The 14,370-nt window shown below is 39.9% G+C and overlaps 1 protein-coding gene across 3 annotated transcripts in view; it reads left to right on the top strand.

Moving 5' to 3' along the window:
- The first annotated feature begins 8,277 nt into the window (after window positions 1–8,277).
- PRKD1 (protein kinase D1) overlaps window positions 8,278–14,370 on the top strand; it is a 350,894-nt gene continuing 344,801 nt past the window's right edge. For 2 of the 3 annotated variants that reach the window (XM_039469407.2, XM_039469406.1), the window contains exon 1: window positions 8,278–8,856. In XM_039469407.2, the coding sequence (XP_039325341.1) occupies window positions 8,593–8,856 (264 nt within the window). In that variant the 5' untranslated portion in view covers window positions 8,278–8,592. Of the gene's footprint in view, window positions 8,857–8,961; window positions 9,122–14,370 lie in introns of those variants that run through there. The other variant, XM_074393281.1, reaches the window with a different exon arrangement.

The following is a 14,370-nucleotide window of genomic DNA, read 5'->3' as shown; positions in this document are numbered from 1 at the left end:
GCCTCAGCCTCCCAAGTAGCTGGGATTACAGGTGCTCACCACCATACCCAGCTAAATTTTGTATTTTTAGCAGAGACAGATTTTCACCATGTTGGCCAGGCTGGTCTCAAACTCCTGACCTCAGGTGATCCACCCATCTCAGCCTCCCAAAGTGCTGGGATTACCGGCATGAGCCACCACACCCAGCCAAATAAATAATTTTTTAAAAGTCCAATTTGGAAGGTCAGATCTAGGTGAACATATATTGAAAGGGAAAAAACAAAACACGCACACACACACAAAAACCAGAGAGAGAAGACCAAAATGTGCTGAGCATTGGTAGAACTGCTGTTGCACAGGCAAACCAACAAGCATTCAAATCCCATTATCAGCACTTGTTGACCTGACTTTGGCATTTAATCAGAGCAGCAAAGTGCAAAGGTTAGGGACCCTAGAATGTTCTTCTTTATCTACAAGAGTAAGAAAAGCATATAGTCCTTTTCCTGAATACACTGTGAAACAAATCTAAAATGTTATGCTTTTGTCAGTTTATGGGACTTAAATTTTCCTGGATGACTGATTAAGCAAAACAAAACATATTTATAAAAATATATAATACTATATTAATATAGAAATACATTATATAGTTAAAATATATATAAAATATTTAACTCATTAAGTATTGTATTTATAGATGTATGGAGCAGAGTTCAAATACATATGAAATTGAATAAGTAAATAATTAAATTTTTAAAAAGTTATATAAGACAAAGAAGGTCAGTATGCTTACAACATAAATAATTTTTAGGATTGTACGTTTGAGGATAAGAATTAGTAAAGAGAATACAGATGATGATTCAATAAAATATAACTTCAGTTCCATGTAAATGACCTTATTTCAATTATGTGGACTTTTATCCTAGCCGAATATGTATATTATAGTAATAACTGAATTTTAGAAATTAAAGCCATTTAACATTTTTCTAAGCCAAGAAAAGCAAATTATTTTTTCTTAAGCTATTAAAAAATATTTTTCCCTGGTTATGTCAAAGAGAAATAAATCCTCCAGATTCTTTCCCTTAAAAATTTTTATTTTCCAAATCAAGCAACAGAAACCACACCGAAGAAATTTCAGCTCAAAAATATTTTTTCCAGGAAGAAACCCAAAAAGCAACTTTGAATTAATTGTACCTCCTTTATTCTGTTTTATTAACTTTTCAAAATTTAGTCATTGTTTTTAGTAAACCGTACTGAATAAAAAAATGTCAAGTCTCATAAAATGACATGTATTAAAGAGAATAAACTAGCTTATAGAATATTATCAACTAATGGGATATATTGATATTCATACCAGAAAATGTTTAGCTATGACACTTAAACCAGTAAGAATGGAGGAAAGTTTGCATTTCTGGAACAAATGGGCCTTGCAAATAGGATTAGAAGAATTGCATCTTTATAAAAAATAAATGTGCTGCTGTTAATGGTTTCTGCATTTGAATGTTGGATTGACTTAATAAAAGCCAATGTGCACAATTAGAGTTGGCGGCTGTAAGCAATAGCTTTCTGAGCATATTGAAGTTGAAGGAAAAAGAAGAAAAAAGTGTTACAGTGGTGACTGCATTCTGTTTCTACAGAGAATCTGAACAAATTTTATGATACCTTGGAGCCAGCAGATTTTAGTTAACTTATGAGAATAGAATTTTTGCTGTCTAGGACGGAATGATATTTAGGAAATCAAGTCTTAACAAAAAACATAATATAACATAAAAATGTAAGTGTAGGTAGGTATTCTGCAGGTGCACAAAAAGTACACGGTTAAAATCATCAACATTTTGGAAAAAAATTTTAAAGTTTACTCATGCCTTTAAAAATCAGAGAAATATAGGTTGAAGAAATGAGGAACAGCATTATTTCTTTTTTCCTTTTTTTGTTTTTTAAATAAAGATGCAATTCTTTTACTCCTATTTTCAAAGCCCATTAGTTTCAGGGATACTAACTTTTTCTTTATTCTCCCTGCTTATAAAAACGTGAAGCTAAACACTGGTAGCTGGATCTATTCTTTCAGTCTGTTGATGAACGTAAGCAGATAAAAATGTCTAGTGGAGACAACAAAAATAGTTCAATTTTGGTTGAAATTCAGAAAAATATGTCTATAATATTCTCCTCTAATTTGAAGTTAGAAAAGCAAGTAATATAACATTTATTTTAGTGAACTCATGCCTTTTAAGAACTACTTTTAATTCATAAGTGTTCAGGAACCATTTGTTTAAATAATCTGATTTAGAATCTTGCTGATTATCAAACTAACACAAGAACAGAAAACCAAACACCACATGTTCTCACTCATAAGTGGTAGTTGAACAATGAGAGGGAGGGGAATATCACACACTGGGGCCTGTCAGGAGGTGGGGGACTACGGGAGGGATAGCATTAGGACAAATACCTAATGTAGATGATGGGTTGATGGGTGCAGCAAATCACCATGGCATGTGTATACCTATGTAACAAACCTGCGTGTTCTGCACATGCATCTCAGAACTTAAAGTATAATAAAAATGAAAAACCAATTTCGCTGATTATTGATGCTAAACTCATTGGTCTGTATGTTTTGGAATCTTTTTGAAAATCAAGACATTTGTTTCTCTCCAAGAATACTTTAAGATATTTGTAATACATCCATCAGTACAGTCTTGTAATTATTTGAATGCTCATCGCTTATTTAGATAATGTGTGACCATCTTTTCAGTTATTTTGAGCTTCAATTTTCTTTTAACTATCTTTTTACATCCTATTTTTCTTGCTAGAGAAACAAAGCAAAATGGAGTTAGGCTTGCTTTCTCTGTTGTTTTAAAATTATAAGAAGTAACGTGGCTGGCAGAAAGGATGTTTGGAATAATAGATGATGAAGCTAGTATTTTGGGGGTGATTAATATGTGGCAGGCACTGTGTTTTGTGCTTTTATATACACTAAATCATTTAATGCTCACAACTCTTGAGTAGTGTAATTTTTTATTTTACAAATGAGGTGACTGTGGCTCCAGCCAGAGTTAATGGAAATGGTTGTGTGAGAAACCAGCCATCTCTCCTCTGAGCCACACTAATAAGTGGCAGATTCAGCATCACAATTAGATCAGCCTTCTCCCCAGAGCTCATTCACATCCCACCACACTAAAGCAGTTGAGGTTTGTTAGCAACAGGAACTTGTATTTTCAAACAAATTTGTGGGACCCTGGTATATTAGCAAATCAAAGGAGAGCTGCTTGGTTGAAAGTGAGGCAGGATGTCTAACTCTACCCAGTAGGGCCTAAAGAGCCCCTAAGTCCTTCCTTAAGAAGCAGTTCATAAGCCCTTGTTCTATAACATAACATGTTCCCCAAGAGCACTGTTAATATATAACATAGACCTATTAAAGTTAATTGATTTTTAGTTTATAATAACCTTTATTTCTATTTACTCTTATTCGTATATACCTATCTCTATTTTTGTTCATTTTCTTTGCTGATTTGTACTCATCCAAACCTTAAGGTGTAGTCAAACTGGTTTCTGCATTTATTCCTCACCTGGATCATTTGTGATTTTATTGTTCAAAGCTTTTCTTCAAGGGCCTTCTGTCCTTTCGGGGTCTCTGACTGTAGGATCATACCTAGAAATTTGGTTTCTTTTTTTGAAATGGAGTCTCACTCTGTTGCTCAGGCTGCAGTGCAGTGGCGCCATCTCAGTTCACTGCAATCTCCGTCTCCCAGGTTCAAATGATTTTCCTGCCTCTGCCTCCTGAGTAGCTGGGATTACAGGCACCTGACAGCACACCTAGCTACTGTTTTGTATTTCACCATGTTGGCCAGGCTGGTCTCAAAAGCCTGACCTAGTGATCCATCTGCCTCAACCTCCCAGTGTTGGGATTACAGGCATGAGCCACCGCACCTGGATGAAATAAAAATGTTTTTCTTCATGGTGAAAAATTAAGTTAATAAGTTTACCTTCTTTCCTTTTATTTTCTATGAAATCATTAGCAAGATAAGGCAGCATCTTACCAAAAAAAATCAGGTTTCAGCAGATTTTTGGCAGGTGTCTGTGGTCGATGTCTCCATTTGGGTCTTATTATTATTCTTTCATGCCATTATCCTTATTTAACTTGGCCTGATGAACAATTATTGATGAATATTCTGAAGCAAGTAAAAAAAAAATTTAAATCATACAGTCATCCATCTACCCATCTTTATCTTCATGCACTGTGACATCCAGTGCTCAATAATATAAAAAGGAAGAATATACTGGAACCATACTTTTTCCTTCAAATCTCTGATTTCCACATTGGTATATAATTTCTGTAATCTTCAATTTCTTAAGCTGGCAAATGTTTGGACTAGGACATATGATACTTTCAGCCACAGATTTGCACTTTTGTTTTTTTTTAAACTCACTTTCCTTTCTCTGCTGTCCATTTCATTTGAACAAAGCATATAGTGAAACTGAGTGCCACTCAAATCAGGTTATTCTCAGCCCTCTTTCTGATTATTGTGAATTATAGGATATTTTCAAATGACTTGAACACACAACTGTCTTTTGAAGATCACCTAACAAGATTAACATTCATCTTTGAAAATTGTTGGAAGTACCTCCACATACCTCTGCATACTCTTGCATGCCCACATCCACATCACTTTTATGTGAAGTCTTAATTAGGGATAAAACTTTCTTTCCAAAGTGGTGCTGCTAGTCACTGCTAGAAGTCCATTATTCCAGTGTTGTTAGGCAGGATTAAAAAATGAAAGCCCATTTCATGAATATAATTTATATAGGCAGGATTAAAAAAATGAAAGCCCATTTCATGAATATAATTTATATAGGCAGGATTAAAAAAAAGAAAGCCCATTTCATGAATATATAATTTATATAAGCTACTATTTACTTTCTATATCCTCCTTTCTTTCATAAAATTAAAACACCCAGAAGAGAGAAAACCAGATTTTCCCTAATCCTTCAAGTTTTCTATGTACAATTTCAAAGTTACCAGAGACATATACCAGGTCTGTTACAGATATTATCTGTTTATTCATTCTCTTGTCATTCAGCAAAAGTGAGGAACAGTTGGAAAACTGTTAGATTTCAGGTGCCTACAATAGAAATTGCAATAACCAACTCCATGGGAATTTTCTGGTTGTGATGGGGAGCTCCGATGGATATAATACTTTTTTCTTCTTGTTTTTCTTTATTCACTCGTTTGCATTCAGTAATATTTCACCTTCTTAAAAGTAGTTTTAATTCTCTAGAGCACCTTTAGAATTCCTTCTCCCGTTTTCTTCTCTATTATTTCCAACACCCTACATGAATCTTTTATGCTATTGATAAATCATAGTCTAAAAAGGAGTTATTCATACAGTTTTTTTTTTTTTTAAGTTCCTGTAAGTGCTTTAGGCTCTTTCTCCCTAGAGATCTCATCTAATCTCACTTTGAAATGCCTTCTGTACAACTAGAAGATTTCTAAACGTATTTCTGGCCCTCTTCTCTTTCCTAAATGCTGGATTCATATTCAGCTCTAGGTGTTATTTCTTAGTTGAATGTCTAGTGGCATATCAAACTCAACATGGTCAAAGTAGAAATCTTATTTCTCCATTAACTTGCTCACTGTCTATCTTCTGTCTCAATTATTGGCACCACCATCAGTCTAACTGCCCAGGAACTTCGGAGTCTTTTGTGACACCCCTGTTCTCTCACTCCTTGTAAATCTCTGATTCATTCAGCAAGAACTTCCGACAACAGAGAGCCTGCAGTTTTCCATTTCTTAGCATCTTTTCTACAACCATAGTAATCTAACCCACATCTCTAGACTGAAAAACAGCAATTGTCTCCTACCTAGTGTCTCTGTTTTTACTCTTTTCTCTTAGAATCCACAGAGCATCCAGAGAGTGCTCTTTTAAAATATGCAAATTAATCTTATTATTCCTTGGTTTAAAACCTTCCAATGGGTTGGCAGTGCACTGAGAATTAAAATGAAAATGCTTTACCATGGCTTTCAAGACTCCTGGTAACCTGGTTTATATTAGCTCTCCCACCTCATCTTACACACTTGCCCCTCTTTTCCTATGCATTTAAAACATTAAATATTTTCTGGGTTACAGTCTTTGCATTCTCTGTTACCTATGCCCACAATGTTATTCCCCAGTTCTTAAGTCTACCCTTTCTATCATCCAGATTGTGACTCAAATGCAAACCTCTCTGTGAAGTCTTCTCTCATTCCCATTCCAGAGCAGTGCCCATTTCTTCACCCCTCCTCCCACAAGTCACTGTCTTTGCCATTGGGTTTAAAAAATTTCTTGCAATTATGAATATTAGAAATAATATCATTTGTGGTTTTACTCCCTCCCCCCTCCTCTTTTCATTTGATCTTTTTAGGGCAAGGACCATCTGTCTTCACAGCTGTAGAACTGCTGCCAGTACAGTGCCTGGAACAGACAAGACTTCAACATGTAGTTGTGATATCTATAAAATATGAATGTCTTCAGCTCTCCTGAATTTCAGGTGAAACTAGCTTTTTGTAAGTCTCTTGGAAACTGACAAGCAAGCTTTTTTTTGATAATAGAAAACTGTGGAATATTAACTTTATTCTGATTTGAAAGAAAATTAAATATATTTTTGGACATTTAAAAGAACATCCTACAGAAGGGCATTTCATCAAGAAAAGTTCCCCCATTCTCCTAGATTAACTGAATCTAAAACATTAGGAAAATCACCTACGTGTATCATGTACGAAGAGGACCACCTCATAAGTAACTAAAAAGGGAAAATGTAAACACAGGTGGTAGATCTTATCAAACCACCACATTCAGAGAATAAATTCAAGTCTCTTTTCAAGCAGTGAATGACACAATGTAGTTGTGTAGCCTTGCTGTGTGGAGGCTCCATTACTGACCCTGGCAACACTGTTCTAAAGGAAACTACCTTGCAATATCTTGGGCCACAACCAGAAGTCAAGACATAAAGTAAGACATGACAAAATATGCTATACAAAAGAAAATGCAAAATGTTTGTTTAGGTATGTTGCCTGTACTTAAGCAGGGGAATGGGAAGATCTAGGGAAATGGAGAAGAGAGAGGCAGGACTGACTACATAATCAGCATGGCCCATTGCAAAATAAAAATGTGAGGCTTCTTGTTTGAAAATTATGAAGAACAACAAAACAGCCACAGCAGACTATTGTCCCTGAGCATTAAACCAAACAGTGGTATTATTAGCTGTGGCCTAGATAACTGCACAGTCGCACACCCATGAAGCCCACCCTGGTGGAAGGGGAGAATTAGAATTCATCTCCAAGAATGTGAAGCAATCCCCCCCACCCCCCGCCAAAACAACAACGAAAATAAACAGCCATCCAAATTAGGGCAGGTTGTGCCCAATCCTGATGGCTGCGCTTGTGACGACTGGGGTGGTGCTGAGGTGGACTTGGGAGCATCGCTCCTATATAACAGACTTTGATAGCGAAGGAGAATAGTTTCTGAAGCTGCAGAGTAGAAACTTCAGGCGCAAAGAATAAGGTGAAGGAAAGGAGACCGTTAACAGATCTTCCTCTTGCCCTCGGGCAGTCAATGCCTTTTCTTTTCAAAGCGACCCTCTCCTTAGCTCGCGGTGTATATCCGGTGCCTTAGGAGCTGGGTGGAGTAGGTAGGGTTGGCTGTAAGGGCGTGTCAGAGCAACAAAAAGCATAGAGACAGGTTTAAATCTCTTTTTGTGGACTGGTTTCCTACCCTCTTTGGCAACAGACCCCAGGGCTCTCAGAGGGGGCCTGGATGTGTGTGGGGTCCGGATGGCCCATCTCCCTTGACCCTCCGAAGGTAAGACCTAAGGGGAAGCGCTGTGATTAGCATTCTTGAATCCCTCAAAAGTCACCTCACTAGTCGAAGTGCGTCGTCTTCGAGCATTCGGAAGAGGTGGCAGGGACCGTGGGGCCCGGGAAGCTCGCGACCCGGGAAGCGGGTCGGAGGAGGTGCGCCCCATCCACTCCGTCCGCAGTCGGGGCAGCGGGACCCGCGAGAACTGGGGTACCGTCAGGGAGGGAAGAGCCGCGCCTGCCGAGGCGGCTCCGAGCCCGCCACGCGGTCCTACCCCGGCTCGTGGAGGTTCAGGCCCCGGGAACTGCGGGAGGAGGGGGCGGCGACCAGGCACCCTGCGGCCACTGCGGCCGCTGCTCCTGCGACTCCCGCGCCGGCCGGGTGGTGGCTCCGCAGGGCCCGCCCCCAGCTCCCCTTCCCCGCCCCTCACGCCCCTCCCGCCCCCGCCCGGCGTCCGACCGCGCCGACCCGGCGCCCGGTCCTTCCGAGGGCGCCCGGAGGCAGCTTCTTGGCGGCGACGGCGCCTCCCCTGTGCCCGCGGCGCAGCGCTCCGGGCTGCAGAGTCCTCCCGCCTCGGCCATTTTCCCTCCTCCCCCCTCCTTCGTCTCCTCCCCTCCCGTTCCTCATCCCCTCGCCCTCCCCCCGCGCCGGGACTTTTCCGGAAAGTTTTTATTTTCCGTCTCGGCTCTCGTAGAAAGAAGCTCCTGGCTCAGCGGCTGCAAAACTTTTCGACTGCCGCGCCGCCGGCTCCCGCCCTCCGCTGCCCGGCCCCACGCCCCGCCAAGCGATGAGCGCCCCTCCGGTCCTGCGGCCGCCCAGCCCGTTGCTGCCGGTGGCGGCGGCCGCGGCGGCAACTGCCGCCGCACTGGTCCCGGGGTCCGGGCCCGGGCCCGCGCCGTTCCTGTCTCCCGTCGCGGCTCCGGTCGGGGGTATCTCGTTCCATCTGCAGATCGGCCTGAGCCGCGAGCCGGTGCTGCTGCTGCAGGACTCGTCCGGGGACTACAGCCTGGCGCACGTCCGCGAGATGGCTTGCTCCATCGTCGACCAGAAGGTAAGGCGCCGCGCCGCTGCCAGCCCGGCGCCTCCCCGCCGCGCAGGGGGCGCTGCCCGGCCGGCCCTCTCCCCGCCAACTTTCTGGCTCCCGGGCTCGGCCGGCCGCCAGCCTCGCCGGCGCTCTGGAAGAGGTTGGTCGCGCAACCCGAGGCGCTGCGCTCGCTGTTGCTCATCCTCCACTCGCCCCATCTTCCTCTATTCACCGATTTCTCTCCAGTCCGCCTCCTCCTCACTCATTTCCATGCTTCTCATGACGTTTTAAGGTATCTTGCCCTTTCCTCACCGCGCCCCTCCTTGTTCTTGAGACTTCCCAGCTTTCTTCCCCTCACTCCTCTACGGACCCTGGACCAGCGCATACCTGGCGCCAGAATCCTTTTTCCTGCACCAGAGTGTGTCCGGGACACCCTCAGTATGATTGTAGCACCATTCCCTTCCCTTCCAGACCCTTCTCTCAGCACAGATTGGTGTTGAGGGGTTCCTGGAATGACCTGGAGAGCAGGAATTTCTCACCTGTCAGATAAGCTTTTAAGAGAGTGTGATTGATTCGGCCAGCTGTGAAAACAACTGATCAGGACTGCAGCTACCCAAGTCCCAGTCATCTTTACTTCCACCTCTGTATGAGCATGGAAACACATTTTCCAATGACAAAACCTGAAAGTTGCAACCGTCTTGTTTTTGATTCCCGGGATGCTGGTAGTAGGATGTTGAAGTGGTTGGGGTGATGTCCAGGAACACCCCGAGGCTGGCTGTGACCTTAATTTTGAGGCTGTGGGACTCTGGACAGCAGCCACTGAAGGCAGGTTGGAAGAGGGCCGTTATAGGGGTCCAGCCACCCCCGGAGGAGACTCAGTCCACCCACCACTGTTTACAGTTGCAATTTGGATTTTCAGGTTGCCTCTGGAGCCATCCAGAGGGAGGGTGATACAGATGTGGGGCGGGGGGTACAGGGCCAGTCTTTGTGTAAACAGCCAGGGTTTCAGGAGTGGAGACAGAGGTCTCTAAAGGTTCTGAATTTCAGCCCTGGACTGACTAGCATTGCTTTCTAATTATCAGTTGAATAATCATGAATTGCTTTCTTCAAACTATTTGTAACAGAGTTTGCTAAACCTTAAGGGCTATGAATTGCAGCACTGAGCGTAGAGTTGTTAAAAGCCCCAGGGGCGGAGGTTGGGAAATCACTTATCTAGGAAGTTGTAAAAGTTCTAGACTAAGGTAACAATGAGTGCCAGGAGTTTTTATTTATTGAAATTTATATTACGGGTAACTGTAAATTGTTTGCAGCTTCCAAGAAAATGACACATTTTGTCTAATGCTGATATAAGTCATTTCATGCTCCTTTTCCACATCAGTATTGTCTATTCTGGGTGAGCAGGAGCACTCTCCTAGGCACTGTGAAAGCCTTGTATACAACCCTTTCCATTTGATGCAGACCAATTAATTAAACAGCAGTGCTCCATAAGCACATATACAATGTAAAATAAAATTTCTTGAAAAGCAAAGGTAATTCTGTAAAATTTTAACTTTTTAAAATTCTAAAGCAAGTGGAGAATATTCAAATTGGGTCAAAGTAATAGTGATAGTCTTTGTTTAATATTGACCAGCTAGAATTTTCCCCCCACTTCTTTATAGAGTTCAGAATGGAGAGACGCATGGTTCAAGAGGTTTGGGAGTGGGATTTTAAATGGAGGGTGAATTCCAGGTGTCTCAGAAGCTATAGAGGTGTGTTACATGGAGAAGGTGCGATGAGAGCAGAGGGAGAAGGGCAGCAAGCACCTATGGAGTACAGCAGGCCTGAAGGTGGTGGCTGGGGTATTTAAGGGAAGTACAGGAAAAGGCTTTGAATTAAAATAAACTCAAATTGCTAGAAGCTTCAGTAATCTTTTCATAGCGACATCATACCAAGGACATCTGAAAGATGGATTTGCTGTGTGGAGGTTTTAGAATGCCAAAAATGTTATGGCAGAAAGAACACCGGAGTTCAGTCATGAGCTAGTTGGAACATGAGCCAAGACTCTTTGGGGAAAGATGAGGAGAAATATTGGAAAGGGAAAATCATCAGGCCTGATTGGTGACTGATTTATAAAAGGAATCCTTTTTGTATTTATTCTAGTAGTTCTTCTGTCCCTCAGAGAAGTTGGACAAGTTTGACTATTTGGAATAGTTAAGGTATAGCTCTCACTTTGATTTCCTTTTTTTTTTTTTTTTTTTTTTAAGGTTATAAAAAAGTTGGGGTTAGATTTATAGATGTGAACATGAGGGCTATTTATATACAGAATACTGTAAATAAATATATACTGGATAGTGGCTCTGGATAGAGGACTTTTTCAACTTCTCTATCATCTATCATCTCTTTCAGAACTGTTACTATCCCAGCAGAAACAAAATTAAGAGAGCTGAAGGTCCATCACAGGATAACAGGGATCTCTGTATACTGTAACAGTAGGAATGGCAGAGTGCCAGTGTGGAGTTAAGGAAGTGGGAGGGGGTTCTTTTATCTTTTATTTCAGTTTTTTTTTTTTTTTTTTTCTTTTAAGTACCTTATAAGGACATCAGCTATGAGGAAGGATGACAGGAGTTTGGGGAGTAGATGTTTCAGGAGAGAGCAGAGGATTTGAAATCATTTACAATTTACTGTGTGAGCTGGAGTCCTGTGGAACTTACAGCAGAAGGTTCTCCTCATCTTTCTGAGACTTCCACATCTGTTGTTTTAATGTGATAAGACGTTTTTCATTCACTTTGTTCAGGAGCTCCCTAAATACTAAATAGATCATACGAGCTTTGGAAATATTAGCTGACAGTTTCAGTAACATGCATAGGACACTTCCTGGGGGATGAGCAACTGAGGTGTCCAAGGCTGTATTAGTTTCCCTGAGAAACTCACCTCTAAATTATTACTGTTATTGTATTAGAATTTAGAGTCTAGTTTTTCTCTATGTAGCAGACACAATTGTATTTGAAACATTGTGATGATAATTCAACAAAAAATACTTATTTTAAGAAAATGTTCCTGAAGTCTATACTGACTTACATAAGTAAAGAATTATTTGTTTCATCTTCTAGTTTAGATGAAAAATCTAGTCTTGCTTTTTTATATGTAACAATGTATGAATATATAAGATCTTATCCTTTCTTTTTAGAAAGTATTGATCCAGATTTTTATTTATATTATGCTTATTTATTTAGTTTGCAAGAGTGTAACATTGAAACCTGGTTGTATATAAAGATATGTATTCTGTTAATGGAGGGTAAAAAACAATAACAACAATTGACTTCACTTTGAAACATTGTTACTTTCTACTATCAGAGAAACCTTGAATATGCAGACTGAGGAGGAATTGTTTTAAAGCAAGGAAAAAAATTCCAGAGGAAGAGCTAGTTTGGTGTCACAGTTCATCATTTACCTATCTACCACACACACAAACATAGTTTTTTGTTTTTTTCAAATGAGCAGTGTTACTTTAGGGATGTTTGATTCAATTAACGTAACTGTTCGTTTTGTCTGTTACCTTATTAGAAAGACAACTGATACTTGACTCTTAAATGTACTTAAATGGAGTAAAGTATTTGTAAGACTCCTGGCTTATAGTTTCACTTTTCAGAATCATCTTTTGGCCAAAGAAATTTAACAGTGAGATTTTAAGTAGATAGCTCACTAAAGGAATAAGGTTAGTGCCTTGGTTTGAAAGTAGCATTACTCTGCTTGTAATTGTTTCACTTTAATTGTATTATACATTGTTTTCTTAATAGTTGTGGTGTCATTTTTCTCTTTATTACTAATTTTAGCTATTCCACATACTCCACCTAAATTGAGAAAGTTGGAAGTAATTAGGTGTTTGCCTAATCCAAATCACCTGACCAACAAACTCCTGTTAAGCTAATGATGGTCTTTGGGGCTTAGGTGTATATATTTTTATTATAATTTTATAATTGAGTATAGTATATCTCTACTGATTTCTGATTTAATGTTGAAGTATAGACTTTGCCTTTTACTGTGGTTTTTTTCTTTTTCTTTTTCTTTCTTTTTTTTCCTTGATACAGGGTCTCACTCTGTTGCCCAGGCAGGAGTGCAGTAGCACGACTGCAAGTCACTGCAGTCTCGCTCTCTGGGCTTAAGTGATCCTCTTGCCTCAGCCTCTTGAGTAGCTGGGCCTACAGGTGTGGGCAACCATTCCCGGCTAATTTTTAAATTTTTAGTAGATACGGGATTTTGCCATATTGCCCAGGTTGTTCTCAAACTCCTGGACTCAAGAGGTCCTCCTACCTTGGCCTCCCAAAGTGCTGGAATTACATGTGTGAGCTACTGGGCCTAGCCTATGAAGTGATTCTTAAGTAATACAATTTTAGGACTCTAATTTTTTTTTTATTGTTTTATTTTTTGAGATAAGTCCCAGACTATAGTACAATACACAATCATAGCTCACTGCAGCCTCAAATACCTGGCTAACATGATTCTCCTGCCACAGCGTCCCATGTGTTTGGGACTACAAGTATGTGCCACCACATCTGGCTAATTAAAAAAGTTTTTTTTATAGAGACAGTGTCTCACTATGTTGCCCAGGCTGTTCTTAAATTCCTGGCCTCAAGCGATCCTCCCACTTCAGCCTCCCAACATGCTGAGATTACAGGCATGAACCACTGTTCCCTGCCTATATTTTTAAAATTTAAATTTCTTTTCTAGTTTAATAGTATAATAGGATTATATTTTGGAGCTGTATATTATCTACATATTTATGTATTATATATGGGTATTATATGTAGTAGTATTATATGTAGTAGATTGTCTTTTTCTAATATATTTAAATATATTAAATATATATTTTTAGATTTATCTATGTCTAACTATATTTTAAATAGACATTATCTATGTGTATTTTTAAAGAGCTTCATTATCCTTGTATAGCCTCTAGATGCTGAAGTATTGTTTTATATTTTGTATTATAGACTGCAAAAAATGAGACCTCATCACATATCTCACAATCCCAAAGATAAACTCTGCTTTATGTTTTTCTATCAATTCACAGACTTGTAAACCTTTTTAAAATAGGTATATAGTATTTGACACTTTTCACAAGAATATCCTTTGTGACTGTGAAGTTAAAACCATTAAGCCTTATAATCCTTGGATGATTGGCTGTTTTTAAAAAATACATGAATTCATTTGGGCCTTTAGATTCAGAATGGAGATCAATTTGAAAGAATGAAAGTACACTATATGGTGGTGGTGGTGGGGTACTGGAATATTATTAATAAGGTTTAAATACTTGCTCCAAAAGACCATACTTCATGACTGTGCTGTTGCTTTTCACCAAACTCCTATCATAGCTATGATGGGAGATTTACAACTTTATTTTCTAATGATTATTACCGTTTTTATTTGGTGAGATGATTGTGTGTAAGTCTTCACTAATTTATTCATGAATAACCTTACTAGAGAATACAGAACCTTTATAAGTCTATGAATGTATGTTTGTGACTTATCTAAGATGACTGAGATTTAAAGACAATATGTGTC

Source organism: Saimiri boliviensis, chromosome 2 (genome assembly GCF_048565385.1).
Source record: "Saimiri boliviensis isolate mSaiBol1 chromosome 2, mSaiBol1.pri, whole genome shotgun sequence".
Lineage (NCBI taxonomy): Eukaryota > Metazoa > Chordata > Mammalia > Primates > Cebidae > Saimiri > Saimiri boliviensis.
This window is presented reverse-complemented; position numbering and strand designations above follow the sequence as displayed.